The following is a 23,214-nucleotide window of genomic DNA, read 5'->3' on the forward strand; positions in this document are numbered from 1 at the left end:
CCCGGGTTCGATCCCGACTACGGCTGCTGTCCATATGGAGTTTGTACATTCTCCCTGTGACCTGCGTGGGTTTCCTCCAGGTGCTCAGGTTTCCTCCAACATTCCAAAGATGTGCAGGTTTGTAGGTTAATTGGCTTTGGTAAAATTGTAAATTTGTCCCCAGTGTGTGTGTGTGTGTGTGTGTGTGTGTGTGTGTGTGTGTGTGTGTGTGTGTGTGTGTGTGTGTGTGTGTATAGGATAGTATTAGTGTGTGGGGATCGCTGGCCAACACGGACCCAGTGGGCTGAAGGGACAGTTTCCGCACTGTATCTCCAAACTAAATTAAAGATTCACGTCTGAAGAATGGTCTCGACCCGAAACGTCACCCATTCCTTCTCTCCCGAGATGCTGCCTGTCCCGCTGAGTTACACCAGCATTTTGTGTCTACCTAAAGATTCACACAGACCCACTGGGCTGTGTGGTCTGTTTTACACTTGTAAATTCCCTGCTCTCTCCACCTTTTTCTCCCTTTCCTTAAAAGAAGTTTCAAAGAGACCTTTGTCAGCAAGCGACCTTTCAAGAGCTCCCCTTGTTCATTGACGATCTATAAATGAAGAGCGTGGACCAGGTAGGAATCAATTTTCTGCCTGGACAGAGCTATTATTTTTGCAATAAGGAGAGACGACTCAATTAAATAAAGCCAAGCTCACCCCCGCACCAGTCTTGCTTCTGAATCCATTAAACAATACTTGGCATTCTGAATTAATTTCATCCTCACTCAGGAGCAACTCCCAAATAAAAAAATATATATTCTGCAATGAAGCTCCATCCCCACCAGCAAACAGAGACAGTGTTTTTAAATAATTCCAACGTCTGGCCGATGGTGCATTGTAGTTATTGCAATGAACAGCCGTGCAGGTGACACGTATCAACGGGCAATGAGGAAGAGTAGGTGACCTCTGACACCCTAATCAAGAGTAATATACCCAGTCACCTTGTGGGTAGCTTGTAGGAAACAACGTTCACCCATGTAATCAAAGCAGGAGCAGAAGTAGGCTACTGGAACCATCAAAACGGAGGCACGGTGACGCAGCGGTAGAGTTGCTGCCCCACAGCGCCAGAGACCTGGGTTCGATCCCGACTATGGGTGCTGTCTGCACGATCTCCCGGTGACCGCGTAGGTTTTCTCCAGGAGCTCCGGTTTCCTCCCACACTCCAAAGATGTACAGGTTTGTAGGTTAATTGGCTTTAATTGTAGGTTAAAAGTCGTAAATTGTCCCCAGTGTGTGTAGGGCTGTGTCAGTGTGCGGGGATCGCTGGGCGACGCGGACTCAGTGGGCCGAAGGGTCTGTGTCCCTGCAATATCTAAATTAAACTAAAAACCTCTCCATCATTCAATCCGGTCATGGATGATTCAATCGCACACTTAACTCCACATTCCTGATGAATTCTAAGTCAAGTAAAGTCAATTTTATCTGTATAGCACATTTAAAAACAACCCACGTTGATCAAAGTGCTGTACATCAGTTCAGGTACTAAAAACGAACGTACAATGGCACACAAACATAACAGCACATACATAAACAGTGCACAGCGTCCCCTCAGAGGGCCTCAAACGCTAGGGAGTAGATATAGTTTTTGAGCCTGGACTTAAAGGAGTCGATGGAGGGGGCAGTTCTGATGGGGAGAGGGATGCTGTTCCACAGTCTAGGAGCTGCAACCGCAAAAGCGCGGTCACCCCTGAGCTTGCCTAGACCGCGGGATAGTGAGTAGCCCCATGTCGGCTGACCTGAGGGACCTGGAGATAGAGTGGTGGGTTAGAAGATTTTTGATATGGGGGGGGGGGGGGGGGAAGCCCATTTAGGGCTTTGTATGTGAATAGGAGGAGCTTGAAGTTGATTCTGTACCCTACTGGGAGCCAGTGGAGAGAGGCCAGAATCGGGGTGATGTGGTCCCTTTTACGGGTACCCGTCAGGAGTCTCGCTGCGGCGTTTTGGACCAATTGCAGGCGGGACAGGGATGATTGGCTGATCCCAGTGTACAGGGAGTTGCAGTAGTCTAGGCAGGTAATTCCAGTAAGTCTTCCACCCCCTCTCACCTTAAAAATAGTCAGACTCTGCTTCCAGCACCCTTTGAGGAAGAGAACTCCACAAACTCACGGGCTCTCCAAGAGATGTTGCCTCATCCCTCTTAACCGTGATGACCCCTTATTTTTAAACAGTGACCCCCTCATTCTTAGGTTCTCCCAAGAAGAAACGTCTTCTCTCTGTATCCTTCCACTGGTCAGTCAATGAAAATTCCCCTGACCTGCTTCCAACAGTTTTACATAAATAAAGAGCCCAACGCTATACACAGGGCCCCAACGCTGAGTGCCCTGTACATTCAGTAGAGCTGCAGACAATATTGTTTTCATTCCGTTATTACACCACGTTAAAAAGCTTTGCTGTGATCTGATTTCTGATCTGGTCTCTGCCATCTGTGTGGGAGTGGAGCTAGATACCACATACACACACACAAACCAACGTTGAGTATGCCAATAAAGCTGTGCCCACTAACCCAGGACCTGTATTTTTCAGTCAGAGGCCACATATAGACAGGAACTCCTGCTCCAGTGAAGAAGCCATGCCCTGTGAATCGATGGCCGACTAACGCGGCCAACTCAACAACAGCAACGTTTATGGAGGACACACGGCCAGTGATCGCCTGCGCCACTTCAATGCTTTCTCATTTGTGTCCACCTTAGCTGTCCTAACCAGTCACCCAAGACTGCCGAGGTCCCAAGCTAAATCCTCTATCGTGGCACAGAATAGGATTATAAACTGAAACAAAAAACCATACAGACATTAACCAGCTGAACAATTGACATCATGGTTGCAGCGTGTTTGGTTATGAGGAGCTCATCTCTGATCTCAATCGCACTCATGTTCATAAGTGATAGGAGCATAACTAGGCCACTCGGCCCATCAAGTCCACTCCGCCATTCAATCGTGGCAGATCTATCTTCCCCTCTCAACCCCACCCGCCTGCCTTCTCCCCATAACCCCTGATACCCGTACTAATCGACTCACACCCTCACCCACACAGGTGTGTGACGAGCCTCTGGCTTGCGGTGGCAGAGAACAAAGAAACAAAATGGCCGAGCTGTGGAAACACAGACAGCGAGCGTCACTTGCCTCTGAATGAGCCGGAGAAGAGGTAAATCCAGGTGAATGCCGGCACGAAGAGGATGGAGAGGGTGGCTGCGAGGAACTTCCTGCGCCCTCTGCAGATTCCCAGCATCCTGGGGGAAGGTTGGGGTGGGGCAGCAGCTCTGATCCTAGGTGGGCAACATCACATCCTCAGCCACGTACATGTTAGTCCCTGCAACCAAAATAGAAAGCATCACTCGGTTACTGCCTTCATTCTGCTCGCCTTTCACCCTGTCCACACCCGTTGAAAACAGGTGTCGGAAGGAACTGCAGATGCTGGTTTGCACCGAAGATAGAAACAAAATGCTGGAGTAACTCAGCGGGTCAGGCAACATCTCTAGAGAAAAGGAATTTGTAACGTTACGGGTCGGTAGTCTGATGACAGGACAGGAAGGCTCTGCGGAGAGTTGTGCGTTCGGCTGAACGCACTATGGGAACTACACTCGCCCCCCCTGCAGGACCTATACATCAGGAGGTGCAGATCCAGAGCCAGCAACATTAGGGGGACCCTTACCACCCCAGCAACGGACTGTTCCAGCTGCTACGGTCAGGCAAACGCCTCCGCTGTCACGCTGTGAAAACAGAGAGGATGAGACGGAGTTTCTTCCCACAGGCCATCAGGACTGTTAACTCTCATATCATCAGGGACTAATTTAATTTACTGTATTAATTTATTTTTTGTGATAAAATCGTTTTTTTCTATTCTGTTTTGTAGTTTAGCACAATCCGCAGGCGTTGCCACTTTCATTTCATTGCACATCTTGTATATGTATGTGACAAATAAACTTGACTTGACTTGAAGGGTCTCGATCCGAAACATCGCCTATTCCTTTTCTCCAGAGATGCTGCCTGACCCGCTGAGTTACTCCAGCCTTTTTGTGTCTATCTCCAGTTGCAAACATGACAACTCCTCTGGCCCAGTTCATCAACACAATGCATAGGAAACAATTACCACTATATGATGATTCCTATAGTTATTTTTAGATTTAGAGATACAGCGCGGAAACAGGCCCCTTTGGCCCATCGGGTCCGTGCCGCCCAGCGATCCCTGCACATTAACACTATCCTACACACACACTAGGGACAATTTTTTACATTTGCCCAGCCAATTAACCTACATACCTGCACGTCTTTGGAGTGTGGGAGGAAACCGAAGATCTCGGAGAAAACCCACGCAGGTCACGGGGAGAACGTACAAACCCCGTACAGACGGCGCCCGTAGTCAGGATCGAAACCGAGTCTCCGGCGCTGCATTCGCTGTAAGGCAGCAACTCTACCGCTGCGCCACCGTGCCGTGGATAATTAATCTATCCCCACACAACATTAGGAAGCATAGCATCCAAGACATGGGTGAGGCCACATTTAAAGTATTGTGATCAGTTTTGTTCACCCTGTTGAGGGAAAGATGTTGACTCGGTGGACCGAAGGGCCTGTTTCCGCACTGTCTCTAAAACAAACAAAAAACTTAAAAGGAGGTAGTTTCCCTCCACTCTTTCAAGTCCTTACTGGTTGAAAGTCCAACCAGCCGATTGTACACACCCAGAAATATAAAACTGGTTTACACAAATTCTGGAAAAAGTTACTCTGAGAACCCCAAATATGAGCTGTTTCCCTTCAAAACGTCCAGAATATTTTTTTTAAATGCAAGGTGTCAGAATTGAAAACAGTGTTTCAGGAGTTCATAGAAGTCGACAAAGCATCTTAGACCTTCACAAAGAGAGACCAACATTCCATTAGCCTTAACATCTTTCTGAACCTCGCCACTGCTTTTTAATCAAAGCAGCTTTTATTAAAAACGTTTATAAAATTAAAAAGCAGTGGTCAGATACAGAGCCCTGGTACATGGACCGAGCTCCAATGCTACACACCACTTAGTGTCTCTGCAGTAAACACACACGTCTTAATCACAAGCTGAAATTCATCTGCCAAGAGTTTCACACGAGCATTTCAATATAATCACGAAGAAGCCATGGCTTCAACCTTCTTAGAAGTTTAAAGAGATTTGTTGTGTCACCAAATACTCCAACAAACTTCAACAGACGCACTGTAGAACGTATGCTGGCTGGTTGCATCATGGGCTGGCACAGCAACCCCAGTAGACAGGTGTGCAGGTGGCTGCAGAGAGTGGTAGATACAGCCCACTATCATTGTGGGGAAAGCCCTCCCCAACACCAAAGACATCGACAGGAGATGCTGGCTCAAGGAGGCAACATCTACTCTCAAGGATAGACACTAAAAATGTTGGAGTAACTCAGCGGGTCAGGCAGCATCTCGGGAGAGAAGGAATGGGTGACGTTTCGGGTCGAGACCCTTCTTCAGACCCTACTACCAAGGATCTCTACAATCCAGGTGTTACCCTCTTCTCACTGTTACCTTCACAATGGAGGTGCAGAATCTTGAAGTGCCACATCCACCAGGTTTAGGATGATTTACTTTCCAACCAAGCTACACAACCCAATCTTATCTTGGCAACGGAATACTTCAGACTGTGTCTTGCACTACCATGGATTTATTTTTCTAACCATGTTTCGAATTATGTCTTCTTTTTGCACAATTTTTCTTTTCACTGACTTGTATAACGTTATAAAATGTTGCATATATGCCTGAAGAAGGGTCCCGACCCGAAATACTTCCTTTTCATTTTGACCAGGGACGCTGCCTGACCCACTGAGTCACTCCAGCATTTTGTGTCTATCTTTTGTATAACCTGTTTTTCGGTTCTCCGAGCCCATGTCCCTGTGACATTGTTGCAAGATTTTTCATTGTATCCCTATCACACTGTACTTGCGCCCATGACAATAAACTCGAGTTGACTTGAATTACCTCTGCAATTTTATACGCCCACCTACAACAGCAAAACCTGTGTCCTTGGAAATCCTGGATAAATAGCATTGAATTTGCCAATACAATGAGTAATATAACCTAGCCCTTCTTTGCGTGGGACATCAAGTGCCATCTGGAAGTCCATCTAAAGTATGTGCACATAAATCGCTCTGTCTGTAATTTTAGATATTGCCTCAACAAAATCAATTCACTTTGGCACACATACCGACTCTGACAATCTTCCTTCCTCTTAAGCAATCCCTCGGGATAGAGGATGAATTGCTTCCACTCTAATTCGGTGGGTTAAGTGGTAGCTGATTTAGTTTAGTTTGGTTTTTGTCACGTGTACCGAGGTACAGTGAAACACTTTGTTTTGTTCCATGCTATCCAGTCGGTGGAAAGGCTGTACACGATGACAATCGAGACGTCAGTGCACAGATACAGGATAACGGGAATAAAGTCTTGTAAAGTCCGATTAAAGATATACTGAGGGTCTCCAACAAGGTAGATGGTAGCTCAGGACTGCTCTCTAGTTGTTGATCGGATAGTTCAGATGTCTGATAACAGCTGGGGAAAAAACTGTCCCTGAATCTGGGGGTGTACGTTTTCACACTTCTGTACCACTTGCCAGAGGGGAGAAGAGGGAGTGACCAGGGTGAGACTGGTCTTTGATTATGTTGGTGGCCTTGCCGAGGCAGCGTGAAGTGTAGATGGAGTCTATGGAAGGGAGGTTGGTTTATGCGATGGTCTGGGCTGCGTCCACAATTCCCTGCAACTTCTTGCAGTCTTGGATGGAGCTGCTCCCAAACCATGCTGTGATGCATCCCGATAAAATGCTTTCTACGGCTCATCTGTAGAAGTTGGTGAGAGTTGTTGGTGACATACCGAACCTCCTACGCCAACTAAGGAATTAAAGGCGTCGGTGTGCATTCTTGCCCATTGCTTCAATATGGCTAGACCAGGACAAGTTGCTGGTGATATTTACCCCAAGGAACTTAAAAGTTTTCAACCAGCAATGAGTATCCGTACCGTTTTGCCTCCTGAGGTCGATCACTATCTCTTTTGTCTTGCAGACATTGAGAGAAAGGTTGTTCTCTTGACACCAGGTTACGAGGTTCTCAGTCTGGTCATTATTTGACACCTGGCCCACTATGGTGGCATCGGCTGTGATGTTGATGTGGGACCAAAAACTCGACAAAAGATTGGGAAACAGACGGATAATGGGGTTTGAAGTCGTGTGGTTTCCCTCCATTGTGTACACGGGGCTGCTATGTGCTTCTAGACTCATGGTTCACACTACTCTCCTGAATACTGATAGATAGACCACATCATACAGCACAGCATCAGGCCCTTCTCGGCTGACCGTCAAGCGCCCATTTACACATCCCATTTCATTCTCCCCACATTCCCATCATCTCCCCACAGATTTGTCTACTTACTTACACACGAGGTGCAATTTGCAGTGGCAACTTAACCCACCAACCCACGCCTTTGAGACAAGTGACAAAACCAAGGCACCCAAAGGGAACCCACGCAGTCGCAGGGAGAATGTGCAAACTCCACACAGGTTGATGATGTTACCAAACCATGCTGTGATGCATCCCGATAAAATGCTTTCTATGGCTCATCTGTAGAAGTTGGTGAGAGTTGTTGGCGACATACCGAACTTCCTACGCCAACTAAGGAAGTAAAGGAGTTGGTGTGCATTCTTGCCTATTGCTTCAATATGGCTAGACCAGGACAAGTTGCTGGTGATATTTACCCCAAGGAACTTAAAAGTTTTCAACCAGCAATGTACAGCGGTGAGTATGCGTACTGAAGCCCAGGTTGCCGGAACTGAGGCAACAACTTGACCAAAAACAATTTCTCCTTGCCTCATTATTAATTGGATACCCCTATTCTGAAACTATGCCCTGTGATTCCAGACACCTCTGTGGTATGCACCTTGTCAATCCCGTTTTGAATCTTGCATCTTAGCAAAATCGCCTCGCTCTTCTGTACTGCATTGAATTTAGGTTCAACATCATCAACCTTTCTTCATACCTCAATCTCTACATCTCATGAATCGACCTAGGCAATCTTCTCTGCATTGTCTCCAATTCAACAGCAGCACTCTTTAAATGCTGAGATGAAGACGCCACGCTGTTCTCTAGGTCTGCTCATGCCAGTGCCCAATGAAGTTGCATCAAAACGTTATCTTTTTTAACCCCCTTGCAACGTAGGCCAACAATCACATTAGCATTTCCTAATTACTTTCTGATCCAAAGTGAAACTCCCTTTGATGACCTGGCCACGGCTGATCTTTCAATAACCCTGGAGCTGCATTTCGATTATTGCTCCTGTGAGACTCCCGAGGAAATTTAAGTGCCTTTTGAAAGACAGGGAATCAGGCTAACGGAATCAAGGGATATGGGGAGAAAGCAGCAGCAGCAGGGTACTGATTCTGGATGATCAGCCATGACCATATTGAATGATGGTGCTAGCTCAAAGGGCCGAATGGCCTACTCCTGCATCTATTTTCTATGATTCTATGAAACGTTCGCGGGGCTATTCGGCTCTCTCAGGAAGATGCAAGACCCTGACGAGCTGCAACTCTCCTCTACCAATATACATCCCTCCTTCAATCACTCTGATTCCCATTATTACTACAATCACCAGGATCTTACTATGTGCAAATAAGAAATAGAGTAACCTATGCTATAGGAAGTGGTTACTTCAAAACTTAGCAAAAAAGTGGCAGATGGTGGAAATGTGACACTAAAGTAGAAAATAGAGTCATACAGCATAGAAACAGACCCTTCGGCCCAACCTGCCCACGCCGACCAACATGTACCAATCTACACTAATCCCACCTGCCTGCATTTGGCCCATATCCCTCTAAACCTATCCTTTCCATGTACCTGTCTAAATGTTTCTTAAACGTCATAATAATACCTGGTCAGGCAGCATCTCAGGAGAGAAGGAATGGGTGACGTTTCGGGTCGAGACCCTTCTTCTCGATCCGAAACGTCACCCATTCCTTCTCTCCTGAGATGCTGCCTGACCTGCTGAGTTACTCCAGCATTTTGTGAATAAATACCTTCGATTTGTACCAGCATCTGCAGTTATTTTCTTATAACCTGCCTCAACTACCTCCTCCAGCAACTCATAGCATATCCCCACTGCCCTTTTATGTAAAAAAATTACCCCTCAGGTTCCTATTAAATCTTTCCCCCCCTCACCTTAAACCTATGTTCTCGATTCCCTTACTCTGGCAAAAGAGTGCATTTACCTGATAAATTCCTCTCATGATTTTGCACGCCTCTATGCGAACAACCCTCGTCTTCCTAAGCTGACATGAATAAACTCCTAGCATGCTCAACCTCTCGCTATAGCTCAGGCACTCAAGTCCTGGCAATATCCTCGTAAATCTTCTCTGCACCCTTTTCGACTTGACAATATCTTTCCTGTGACATGGTGACCAAATCTGAACACAATACTCTAAATGTGGCCTCACCAATGTTTGAAACAACTGTACCATGACCTCCCAGCTTCTATACACAAAGTGTGTAGTTTCACTTTGAAACGTCGCCCATCCTTTTTCTTCAGAGATGCTGCCCGACCCGCTGCATTACTCCAGCACTCTGTATCTAACGTCTACTCAATACGATGACTGATGATACTGGAAGTTCTCATCGGGCTATTTCTGTGCAATGAAAACCAGTTAATATTTTCATCAGCACTCTGATAAAAGGGTCAAACTGAACCAGTTTCTTTCTTGACAAATGCAGCCTGACCTGCAGAGATTTTCCAGCATAAAGATTTTAATCACTTCAAAAGTACTCTTATATCTAGGGCGACACGGCGGTAGAGTTGCTGCCTTATAGCGCTTGCAGCACTGGAGACCCAGGTTCGATCCCGACTACGGGTGCTCTCTGCACGGAGTTTGTACATTCTCCCTGTGACCGCATGGGTTTTCTCCGAGATCTTTGGTTTCCTCCCACGCTCCAAAGACTTACGCACAGGTTTGTAGGTTAATTGGCTTGATATAAGTGTAAATTGTCCCTAGTGTGTGAAGGTAAGATAGTGTTAATGTGCGGGGATCGCTGGTCGGTGCGGACTCGGTGGACTCGGTGGGCTGAAGGCTATGGGGATAACGCGCTGTATCTCCAAACTGAACTAAAACTACTCCACTGACTGCGAGGTTTGTCGAGAAACCCGATGGTCACAAGGGATAAATGTGGTTTACACCCAGAGTGGATGCAATTCCCAATCTTACCCTCGTTGGGCCAGAGGTTCCAGGTAAGTGTGAAAGGCTTTATATATTTTCAAATAACTCTAAGCATGCTGCAAGGCCCAGCGAGCTCCAAATTAACCGAGACTCTCACCTCAATAACACTCGGATGGATATGGTTAAGCAGTAATTTAAAGGCATGCCAAAGGTGAGGGGCAATGCAGCTGAAAAGGCAAGCAAGCTCAGCTTTCTTTCAAAGGGAACAGGGGAAATCTGTGAAACAATCTTGTAATTGTTGCCAGGTCACTCACTCCACTCAAGATATTTGCCATTTGACAAGGGGGCCAGCATCAGATTGAAGAGCAGAGTCGGCCTGCGATCAGTCCCACAATCAGCCATTCACAATCAGTAAATCAATAAGCACAAGATAAGGGCGGCACTGTTGCGCAGCAGCAGAGTTGCTGCCTTACAGCGCCCGAGTCCCGGGTTTGATCCTGACTGCGAGCGCTGTCTGAACGGAGTTTGTGCGTTCTCCCCCTGACCTGTGTGGGTTTTCGCCGGTTTCCTCTCAATAGACGTACAGGTTTGTAGGTTAATTAGGCTTGGTAAAATTGTAAGTGTGTGTGTGTGTGTGTGTGTGTGTGTGTGTGTGTGTGTGTGTGTGTGTGTGTGTGTGTGTGTGTGTGTGTGTGTGTGTGTGTGTGTGTGTGTGTGTGTGTGTGTGTGTGTAGAATAGTTAGTGTGCGGGGATCGCTGGTTGGCGCGGACTTGGTGGGCCGAAGGGCCTGTTTCCGTGCTGTATCTCTAAACTAAACAAAGATAAGAATTTAATGAACGGTTCAGAACAAACAGCAGACAGTGGAAGAAATGCCTTTGAAACCCCAGTGCCTTCCACGCACAGAGGTTGAATGCCTAATGACCTTTGCCCAGTGTAGGAGGATGTACCGGTTGCATGTAAACACTTCTACTCCCATTTCTTCCTGTTACCATGGAAGTATTTGGAAGGCCATTCACACATACTCCAGACAGTCTCTTTGTCAAAGGCTCTGCATTGAAATAAAACATGCAAGAGCTTTTCACAGATCGAGTTCTGAATAATGCACATCAGATAGATTCCTGGTGAAAGCTCATTGAGGTGAAACAATAACACCGAGCTCACTAATCTGCCAGCCAAGGTCCCACAGGGGACTCCAGCCTGAGGACTAGGCCACTTCCTCCACAAATTCACCCTTCTCTGGCTGGGTAACCTGCCGCCCTGAACCTGCACTGGGATAACTAGTGCTGGTGCAGCACTCCCAAAAAGTTCATTTGCAAATCAATAGACAGCCTGATATGAGAGGGAACAGGTTCCAGGGTGACAGGGGAGGTGTGACAGGGGAGGTATGAGAGGGAGAATGAGACTGAGGGTACAGCTCGCCCAAGAAATTCCAAGACCGCTGGAAGAGCCAGAGGCATCTGACAGGAAGCGTGTGCATTCTTGTTGAGTTGTGGGGTAATCTTTCAGGAGGACAAAGACCTACCTAGCATCAACCGACTGCGACAGGCACTCTGTTCACCAGCTGAGGTATGGTCAAGCATTTATACTTTCACAGGTAACAATAACAGAACAACGGGATTCTTCCTTGCGACAGCAATAGACAATAGACAGCAGGTGCAGGAGGAGGCCATTCGGCCCTTCGAGCCAGCACCGCCATTCAATGTGATCATGGCTGATCATTCTCAATCAGTACCCCGTTCCTGCCTTCTCCCCATACCCCCTGACTCCGCTATCCTTAAGAGCTCTATCTAGCTCTCTCGAATGCATTCAGAGAATTGGCCTCCACTGCCTTCTGAGGCAGATAATTCCACAGATTCACAACTCTCTGACTGAAAAAGTTTTTCCTCATCTCAGTTCTAAATGGCCTACCCCTTATTCTTAAACTGTGGCCCCTTGTTCTGGACTCCCCCAACATTGGGAACAGAATTGGGAACAAAATCGAATCAGTAGTATTGAAGGCAAGTCCATTTATATCAAGGAGACTGGAATACAAAAACAGGGATGTAATGCTGAGGCTATATAAGGCGCTGGTCAAGCCGCATTTGGAGTACTGTGAGCAGATTTGGGCCCCATATCTGAGGAAGGGTGTGCTGGCTCTGGAGAGGAACCAGAGGAGCTTTGCAAGGATTTTTCCAGGAATGAGTGGGTTAGCTTGACAGCACTGACCCTCTACTCACTGGAGTTTAGAAGGTTGAGGGGGAGCCTCATTGAAACTTAAAGAATAATGAAAGGCATAGAGAGGATGTGGAAAGGATGTTTCCACTGGTGGGGAGTCTGGGGCCAGAGGTCATAGCCTCAGAATTAAAGGGCGCTCTTTTAGAAAGGAGACGAGAAGGAACTTCTTTAGTCAGAGGGTAGTTAATCTGTGGAACTCGTTGCCACAGAGGGCTGTGGAGGCCAAGTCAGTGGATATTTTTAAGGCAGAAATAGACCTATTCTTGATTAGATTGGGTGTCAAGGGCTATGGGGAGAAAGCAGGAAAATGGGATTAGGAGGCAGAGATCAGTCATGACTGAATGGCAGAATAGACTAGATGGGCCGAATGGCCTAATTCTACTATAACTGCCAGGGCAAGTTTAATTATATGCTTCTTCAGCCAAAAAGCATCAAATGGCCCTTCGGCCCACCGAGTCTGTGCAGACCAGCAATCATCCTGTATACTATCCTGTGGTGGGTAGGGAGTGGATGAGAAAGGGGGAGAACATAAGATTAAGAATAAAGGGTAGGCCATTTAGGACTGAGGTGAGGAAACACTTTTTCACACAGAGAGTTGTGAATCTGTGGAATTCTCTGCCACAGAAGGCAGTGGAGGCCATTTCACTGGATGTATTCAAGAGAGTTAGATATAGCTTTTAAGACTAACGGAATCAAGGGATAGGGGGAGAACACAGGAACGGGGTACTGATTGTGGATGATCAGCCGGGATCATATTGAATGGCGGTGCTGGCTCGAAGGGCCAAATGGCCTACTCCTGCACCTATTTTCTATGTTTCTATGTTTAACATGGAACTAGTGCGTCAATGGGTCGGCCCGGACTCAGTGGGCCAAAGGGCCTGTTTCCATCCTATGGCGCTCTGTGCCTTTCCTCGCCAATGGAAATGGCACCAAAGTCAACACAATAGGGCGTTGTTAGGATCAGTTGCGGGACAGATACAGTATAATGCCCAACAGAACCAACACCCACTCCCCAGCCCCACAGAATAGCAACTGGATTAGATCAGTTGCAGGCCAGATACAGTACAATGCCCAACAGAACCAATACCCACTCCCCAGCCCCACAGAACAGTCACTGGAGTAAGGCAATAAACTCCTGCATAAGTGCTTCCTGGTAACAACCACTCTTTTCAAGAGGAGAGAGACAAATGAAAAATAAGCTTATTCATGAGGGAATTGTTAATTTTATTCCAGTGGCTGAAGTGATAGTCTACAGAAGGAGAAACAAAAAAAAACTCTGCTCTCTTGGTATTGTTCCCTTCAAGCACAATTTAGAAGTATTAATTTTTTCCCCCATCCGTCTACGCTGCAGTGGAGAGTTTTTTTGGAATACTTAATAAGATTGTGTTACCATGGTAGGATTTCAACTGTCACCCAAACAATGATCTCCTGCTACATGCCCTTTGGCACAAGGGTGAGATTAAAGTTTATCGAAGAGAGCAGATAATCTCCCGTAACAATTTTATTTAAAAGGGACAGTCTCTTCAAATTCGAGTTTAGTGCCTCGCTCTGAATGTGGCAGACAGAGTGCCTTGGGACACTGGAGGCCAGAGTCCCAGATCCAAGGTCCAAAGGGGGCAGAGCCGATGTCAAACAGATCCCAGCACCGGGTTCCACAAGGTTGAGGCTACTTTGTGCACTGGCGGGATTTAAAAAAAATTATTGAGTAGGAGATGGATTTGCTCAGTGTAGATTTGAGCTTCACTAACCAGGAGACACAAAGTGCTGGAATAACTCAGCGGGCCAGGCAGCATCTCGGGAAAAAAAGGATATGTGATGTTTCGGGTCTGGATCCTTCTTCAGACCCGTCACCCCAGCCTGGGAATAATTCATGTTGACCATGACGGCAATAGAAAGTTGGGTTGACCATCAACTGTGACGCATCTGAATTCTTTCCAAATTTCATGCTCGTTGACTCTTTGGGTGTAGACACAAAATGCTGGAGTAACCAGGGCTGTGACGTTGATACACAAAACACCCGACGCCGACTCCTTGATTTCTTGTGTATCCGACTCCGCCAGCACCAAAATTGCTCCGATTCCCACTCCACGACTCCGACTCCACAGCCTTTTGGGTAACACAGCAGGACAGGCAGCATCTCTGGAGAGAAGGAATGGATGACTCTCCGGGTCGAGACCCTTCTTCTCTGAAGTTACTCCCGCTGAGTTACTCCAGCATTTTGTGTCTATCTTCGGTTTAAACCAGCATTTGCAGTTCCTTCCTATACAACTCTTTGGGTGCAGTTTTGCAAACATCAGATGGCTTGTTTCGCCCTCATGGTGTCCAAAGATACTAGAGGAGCAAGATGAACCACTCCGTTGAAATCGCCTATACTGAAGTGTAATAGACAATGGAGCGTAATGTCCGCCATTTTAGTAGGCGAAACCCGCCGTCCGTTATGCCTCTCGCAGTGTAATCAGTGTTTTGGGCGAACAGTATGTGCGATGATACCATAAAAATGCAGAATATATCTCCTCTATCAATTCACAGATTTTTATTATTTTTCTTTTTAAATGTTTCCGCCAGTTTCTGCCTACTAAAATGGCACAATGACATACTACGTTTTTTAGGGTCGAGTGGTCTATCTTGTTCTGCTCTATTATCTTTGATGGTGTCCTTTGCAGGTGGTGTAGACAGGCTCTTCTATGGAGGGAAGACTCCTGATGCATTGGGCTGGTCAGCCAGTTGGCCCTTGGGTACCTGAAAAGCATCCAGGCTTACATGATACTCGGTTCTGGAGGCTGCAATCAATCCTCTTGAGGGTGCTGGTGCATGCTTCTCAAAAGGTTCACAAATGGGAAAGCAAGCATTTTAGGTCAGGAGGAAGTCTGCTTCTGTAGGGGTAAGTTGAAGTAGACATCCCCTTCATCCCAGCAACTGTACAAAAGACATTCAGAAAGATAACACAACCAGGGAGGTGATGCTGCCCAATTCACCAGCAAGTGAGGGGTGTGATATCTACATTCCCCGGAGAGGCTATTTCCAAGCAAGGAACTTGAAATCAAACCCTGGTTTCGCCTAACTTTATTCTTTTGACGCTTTAGTCTTGCCTTAAGAATTGAGTTACAGGATTGTTAATTAACATAGGCAGATAGCTTTATTCCTTAATCCTAAATCCCAAGCCGAAGAAAAGTCTTAAGTATTTAAGACTGCAATACCGATTGCTCTTAAAGAATAGCATGGCAGCAAGAGATTAACTTCTGAAATTCAGCTGAAATCTTCCAGGTCGTCTCGACTGTGCACTTCTTGGCCATCAACCAAGCTGACAGACAATCATTTCTCCCCTTCAAAATAATACCTCCATGAAATTGTATTCTGCACTCGGTGATGGTGGAAATCTCTCTTACTTTTCTATAGTTGACAACCCTCTATTTCACAGCTCGGGAGACGCGGCAGATTAATATTCAAGGGAAAAAGGAGAGACAGGAGGGGAAGGAACATTTTTGTTTGGATGTGAAGGCGAGGGAGGAAGAGAGTACAAGGGGTACACACAAAATGGTGGAGTAACTCAGCGGGGCAGGCAGCATCCCTGGAGAGAAGGAATGGGTGACGTTTCGGGTGAGACCCTTCTTCAGACATTCTGAAGAAGGGGCTCGACCCGAAACGCCTCCCATTCCTTCTCTCCAGAGATGCTGCCTGCCCCGCTGAGAACTCCACCATTTTGTGCCTATCTTCCTAAGTAAGTATTTGCAGTTCTTTCCTACACATAGAGTACAGGGGGTATTGAGGGAGGCAAGGGAGAGGGAGAAGTGCTGCCATCTGCCATCGAGCCATCCACAGTGTACAGATACATGATAAAGGGAATAAAGTGAATAATGTTTAATGTAAGATAACGTCCGGTAAAGTCGGATGAAAGATAGTCCGAGGGTCTTCAGTGAAGTAGATAGTAGCTCAGGAATGCTCTCTAGTATTATGCATTAATAAGGCATTCGACCAACCTCGGGTCACCTATGCTTTTCAGTTATGTGAAAGGTCAACAACCCAAACTCAAATGACCTGCTTTTGCACAATATTCCTCCCAAAGATCCAATCTTTGCAAGCAGGTCCCAGATTTCCACACCAGCCTCTCCTGAATGCACTGCGAATTTTAAAACAATAAATTTCTCTAAAAGGCCAGCGCTAAAAATCCATTTCTCAATGACAAGAGGTTTCTGAATATTGTTCAGAAGATTACAGAGAGACCCCAGAGAAGCCGATGCCCATCGGGAGAACGTATAGCAGCTTGCAACGTTGCTCAGTGTCAAGAGAGAAGAGAAAAGTGTCTCCAGTCGAGAGATAAACCATAAACAGGAGCTCAGGAGAATAGAAGAAAGACAAGAATTAAATCAGAAACTCCTGGATATCTTCATTATATCGAGTATTCCTTCAAGTTGCATTAGTCCTGGGCATTATAAAGATTGAGTGTGCCTAGCCAGGTAGAAGACAAGATGACTTAATTTGCCTAGTGGGAGTAATATCACAACACAGTGGAATAATTTCCAATGATCATTGCTTCTAATGAAATGAAAAGCATTTCCTCCCCCCCTCCCACCCCCACCACCAGAATAATGTCACTAACAGACTTAAACATTACTACTCAGTTTAGTTTAGTGATACAGCACAGAAACAGGCCCTTCGGCCCATAGAAACATAGATAGAAACATAGAAAATAGGTGCAGGAGGAGGCCATTTGGCCCTTCGAGCCAGCACCACCATTCATTGTGATCATGGCTGATCATCTACAATCAGTAACCTGTGCCTGCCTTCTCCCCATATCCCTTGATTCCACTAGCCCCTAGAGCTCTATCTACCTCAACCCACCGAGTCCGCGCCGACCAGCTATCCCTGCACACCTACACTATCCTACACACACTGGGGACAATTAACCTACGAACCTGCATATCTTTGGAGTGTGGGAGGAAACCGGAGCTCCAGGAGAAAGCCCAAGGAGGTCACGGGGAGAACGTACAAACTGTACAAACAGCACTGGTAGTCAGGATCGTGCCTGGGGGCCTGGCGCTGTGAGGCAGCAACTCTACCGCTGCACCACCCTTGACCATGCTGTTATCGTGAAATGACAAGAGAGAACATTTTCATCTTTCCTTACAACAGGGAAGTAAGCTATATAGTCTATCGTGTCCTTTCCTGATAGGTAAGGGTGTCAGGTCAGATAATGATTTTAAATATAAAGAGGATTTTAATATCGATCGTTGCCATACCAAGTGTCAATGCCGACCAGAGACCGGGAAAGGACAGGACTGGAGCTGTTTGCCACCAAAGTTGTGATGACATCGAGATTACTAAGGGTGTCAAGTCAATCAAGTTGAGGTTATTGTCAAAAGAGAGACACAAAGTCCTGGTCATGGTCATGTACACAAGCACAGCGAGGTACAGGTACAATTAAAACCTTACTGCTTGCAGGAGCTTCATGGGGACAAAGACTCAGACAACACACAAAAACTAATTATAACCTTGCCTCCTTCATCACTCAAAAGGCTTGATGGGCATAGAACCACCTCCGTTTATTCGAAAAGTGGGAGATATGGTAGCCAGTTTGAGTGGAAGCATGTTCCATAAGCAGCAATGTGATCACAATCAGTCTAGTTTTTAATGAGAGGCTACTGGACCAAATACTGACTCTGGTACTTGGGTTTTGAGGGGGGGGGGAGGAGGGGGGAGTGGGGAGCATTTACATAATCAGAACTGGCCTGGAGTCTATACATAAACCTGAGGGCAATGGGACTTGATCTAGTGCGTCATCTCAGGCTGTCTGTCGTGCTACCGATAATGAGCACATACCGTTCACTCACGAGAAGTGGCACTGCTGGATTCCCAGAGGCAGGGCAACAAACTGCACACATTTTGCAGGCACTGCATACTAACACAGCGCTTCCTTGAAATAAGAGGTGCCCCTCCCTCAACATCTTGCTGGTCACACAGCTGGGTGTCTGTCTTAATGTCACTGAGTTATAGTGTGTAGGTGAGCAGTAAAATCTTGCCGGGGGTAGATCAAGACCAACGTGGGGAGAATTGAATGGTATAATTAGAAATGGGTGTTTGATATCTGGCTTGCACGCACTCGGTGGGCTGAAGGGCCTGCTTGTACGCTGTATGCGATTTCAGGGTTTTACCCAATTAGCATCCACAGCAGCAGAACTGTCCCTGACTGCAGATAGACACAAAAAGCTTGAGTGACTCCGAGGGTCAGACAGCATCTCTGGAGAAAAGGAATCGGTGATGTTTCGGGTCGAAAACCTTCTTCAGACTGAGAGTCAGGGGAAAGGGAAAAGAGAGATATAGACTGATATAGAGAGATATTGGACAAATAAATGAAAGATATGCAGAAAAAGTAACGATGATAAACTAGGTGAAAACGAGTTATAGATAATGACTCAACAGGACGACTTTGAAGCTAGCACAACAACTTGGGTGGGGGGGGGACGGGGGGAGAGAGGGGATGCAAGGATCATTTGAAGTTAGATAAATCAATATTCATTCACAAAATGCTGGAGTAACTCAGCAGGTCAGGCAGCATCTCGGGAGAGAAGGAATGGGTGACGTTTCGGGTCGAGACCCTTCTTCAGACTTCAGAGTCAGGGGAGGGGGAGTCTAGAGATATGGAAGGGTAAGGTGTGAACATGACAGGCAGAGATAAGCAGGAGGTGGAGAGGGTGACACAAAAGCAGAGCTTCATCATTCACTTATAGCTTCTCCATTCCCTGATTGAGTGCACTTTAAACCCTCATCGTGCTGCCTTTCAGATTATCAACCTCACACCTGGCTAATACCCCACTGAGTGTATAAAATCATGAGAGGAATAGATCGGGTAGATGCACAGAGTCTCTTGCCCAGAGGAGGGGAATCAAGGACCAGAGGTGAAGGGGAAAAGATTTAATTGGAATCTGAGGGGTAACTTTTTCAGACAAAGGGTGTATGGAACAAGCTGCCAGAGGAGCTAGTTGAGGCTGGAACCATCCTAACATTTAAGAAACAGTTAGACAGGTACATGGATAGGACAGGTTTGGAGGGATATGGACCAAATGCAGGCAGGTGGGACTAGCATAGCTGGGACATGTTGGCCGGAGTGGGCAAGTTGGGCTGAAGGGCCTGTTTCAACTCTGTATCACTCTATGAGTCTGGGTCTATGAGTCTATCAGTGGGCCGACCACCCACCCAGAGATTTGATGAAGATCAAAGTCCGCTTTACGAGTCTGAGCAAAGCAGAGACAAGATGACCCCTCGCAGGGCTTTGTCCATCAGTCACACAAATCAAAGGCAGTTTCTTCCAAGACCAGGTGCCTCCCGGGCTGGAAGGCCCAATTATCCCATGGAATGGATTTTTTTTTTCTTCTTTCACTGGAGAAGATAATTCTTCTGTTGTGTCTGCTGAATGACATAATAATCAGGTCTCACATTACTCTTGCACATTGCAGCCATCCACTGGCTGGCTCAGTGGTTTCCATTTCCCTTGACTAGTCTGAAGGGTCTCGACCCGAAACGTCGTCCATTCCTTCTCTCCAGAGATGCTGCCTGTCCCTCTGGGTTACTCCAGCATTTTGTGTCTATCTTCGTTTTAAACCAGCATCTGCAGTTCCTTCCCACACACTGGTTCAGTGGTCATGGAGAGAATGGGTAATGATTAAACAGCAGCTTAAGTCTCCACATTGTTTTGGGTGTGTTACTGTGGTAAAGTTACTGCCTCACAGGAAAGTATTCCAGTAGCCCACACTAGTTCATCAGCCCTGAAGATTTCTCAGCCACTTCAAAGCTAAGGGATACTGTAAAAAACCAGAAGGCAATTCTTTTCAGTAAGTTCACCAGCGCAGTACGTCAAAATAAACTCCCCAACCCCCTCTTCATGTATGCGATCTCAAGCGTGCTTTGTACTACATAACCTCAGAGCGGTTTAACAGATCACTTACATTTCTGGCAATTTTACCCTTTTGAAAAGCGCAGCAAAGATTCATGGCAGTAAGGTGGGTCCATGCTGGTATAGGTGCCAACAATAACCACTCAGCTCACAGAACAGATAGGTTACACACACACACACACACACACACACACGTTTAACTAACACGACACACAACACTGAACTGAGAGGAAACATAGAAAAATAGATGCTAGAGTAGGCCATTCAGGCCTTCGAGCCAGCATCGCCATTCTACATGATCATGGCTGATCATCTAAAATCAGTACCCCGTTCCTGCTTTTTCCCCATATCCCACAATTCCTTTAGCTAAATCTGACTCTCTCTTGAAAGGAGCAGCTGAGAGCTTGCAAAGGATAAATCTGAAAGGTAAACATTACGCCCGATGGTTACATTTCCCTGCGTCGCACAAAGCCAGCGAATTATGGACTGCACAAGAGACTGAGAGCGTTGAAAGCTACTTAAAGACATTATCAGACACTGTCTGATGTATACGAGACTCTAGGCTCACCACTTCAGTTGTGATTTCAGTGGTGTTTGGGAACGGGCTACAAATGCTGACTAATCGGTGACACTTGCATCCCACAAATGAACAAGGGGTTAAATGCATTCAATAAAGGGGACATAATGCAGCCATTATCAGACGCACAAACCGCCATTGGCTTTGCACCCACAAGTTAACCTCACAGAAAAAGAGGCTTTTCTCTACTCCTCCCACACATCTCCCTGTAACAGTGAGTCACTACACCTTGGAAGGGAGATAACTATCTTGAAAACATTGGCTAGAAATTCCCTTGGAGATTGCCCCAAAAAGCTTACAGAAAAGTGGATTTTCTTATCTCAGGGATTGGTTCACCAGGAGCAAAGGAGACTGAGGGGCAACCTGATAAAAGTAATTAAGGTAACGAGGCATAGATAGGATAGACAGTTAAAGATCATTTCCCTGCAATATCGGGTAACAAAAACACTCGGGTTTACGATGTAAGGAAGTAGTTTTGAAGGGTAAGTTTTTGTCCTTTAGATAGTGGTTGATATCTGGAATTTCTCCCAAACTGTCTCCATCTGCCCATTTGATGTTCCTTATGTTTCCACCTATCACCCGCTACCCTCTGTCTCTGAAATCACCCCCTCTCTGTCCCCCACGGCTCCATCCGCCCATCATCCCCCACTAAACATAGACACAAAATGCTGGCGTAACTCAGCGGGAAAAAGCAGCATCTCTGGAGAGAAGGAATGGGTGACGTTTGGGGTCGAGGCCCTTCTTCAGATTCCATATTCATACCTCTGAGTTGCAAGTCCCTGACTGCACTAAAGCAGCTTCTCTGGAGAGAAGGAATGGGCGAAGTTTCATCTCGAGACCCTCCTTCAGACAGACTCAAGGGAGAGGAAAACTTGAGATATGGAAGGGCACAAAGAGCATGCAAGGTGTGAAAAGGGCCACAGTTTAAGAATAAGGGGTAGGCCATTTAGAACGGAGATGAGGAAGAACTTTTTCAGTCAGAGAGTGGTGAAGGTGTGGAATTCTCTGCCTCAGAAGGCAGTGGAGGCCAGTTCGTTGGATGCTTTCAAGAGAGAGCTGGATAGAGCTCTTAAGGATAGTGGAGTGAGGGGGTATGGGGAGAAGGCAGGAACGGGGTACTGATTGAGAGTGATCAGCCATGATCGCATTGAATGGCGGTGCTGGCTCGAAGGGCTAAATGGCCTACTCCTGCACCTATTGTCTATTGTCTAAAAGGACAGATCATACCAGACGCTGATCAAGGAAATGTACAATGGTTCATTTTTGGCTGAGGGGAAAGTGACAAAGAGGCATACTAACAGTAAAATTAATCAGGACAGTGAAACTAGTCAGAGAACTGGGGTGGGGGAGAGATGGAGAGAGGGGGTAAGCAAGGGTTATTTGAAATTGGAGAAATCAATAACCATACCGCTGGGTTGTAAGCTTCCCAAACAAATTACGTACCCTTCCATATCTCTCGTTTCCCTTTCCCCTGACTCTCAGTCTGAAAGGTCTTGACCCGAAATGTCACCAGTCAGTCAGCTGATTTGCTGCACTGGGACTTTGCTACCACGCTACCATTTGCTCACATTTCTCAATGCTGGTTGTACCCATTGCGATCACCACCAGCCCTGCTCGGACAAACTCCCTCGCTTCAAGCTCATCTCTAATAGTTGCACGATGCGAAAACAAAACTATTCAAAGAAATGAAATTTGAAATTAATGCAGGAAAGTGGTGCTGAGAACTGGCATGACCTCAATGAGTGGTGGAGGTCACAAGGGGGCAAGTAGTGTACTCCTGCTTCTAATGCTCCAAAATGAGAAATATCGATAGGCTTCTATAATTTTGAAGCCTGTGGGCAACATTGCACAGAACAATAATTACATTCCTGGAGATAGTGGGCAGCAACTGTGTCTCCTTGGCTGGGTGTGTTGAAATAGCCTAAGGAAGCAGAAATAGAAACATAAATGCCGGAGTAGGCCATTCTGCCCTTCAAGCCAGCACCGCCATTCAATATGATCATGGCTGATCATCCAAAATCAGTAGGCTGCCCCTGCTTTCTCCCCATATCCCTTGATTCCATTCGCCCCAAGAGCTGCATCCAACTCTCTAAATGCGCAAATCTTAAGCTTGCCTTGTCCCAATGAGGTTGAGATTGGCCGCCTCACCCAGCCTAGGTGCCACATCTATGGGGGGGACTTCCGTGGGGGGGGGGGGGGGGTTTGAAGAGCGCTCTCGTAATTTTGTCTGGATTAAAGGAAATGCAGGAACTCTAGTTGCCGGATAATTAGTGGTGGACTCGGAGTAGATGAATCTTTGAATGATGAGGGGATTGAAGACTGTGGGGAATTGAC

General features: G+C 46.5%; 1 protein-coding gene across 5 annotated transcripts in view; it reads right to left on the reverse strand.

The window, feature by feature from the left end:
* LOC144603581 (xylosyl- and glucuronyltransferase LARGE1) overlaps positions 1-23,214 on the reverse strand; it is a 305,179-nt gene that overhangs the window by 198,851 nt on the left and 83,114 nt on the right. For all 5 annotated transcript variants that reach the window (XM_078416998.1, XM_078416994.1, XM_078416995.1 and 2 more), the window contains exon 2: positions 3,153-3,339. In XM_078416998.1, coding sequence (XP_078273124.1) covers positions 3,153-3,258 — 106 coding nt within the window. In that variant the 5' untranslated portion in view covers positions 3,259-3,339. The remainder of the gene's footprint in view (positions 1-3,152; positions 3,340-23,214) is intronic.

This window comes from Rhinoraja longicauda, chromosome 20 (genome assembly GCF_053455715.1).
Source record: "Rhinoraja longicauda isolate Sanriku21f chromosome 20, sRhiLon1.1, whole genome shotgun sequence".
Taxonomy (NCBI): Eukaryota; Metazoa; Chordata; class Chondrichthyes; order Rajiformes; family Arhynchobatidae; genus Rhinoraja; species Rhinoraja longicauda.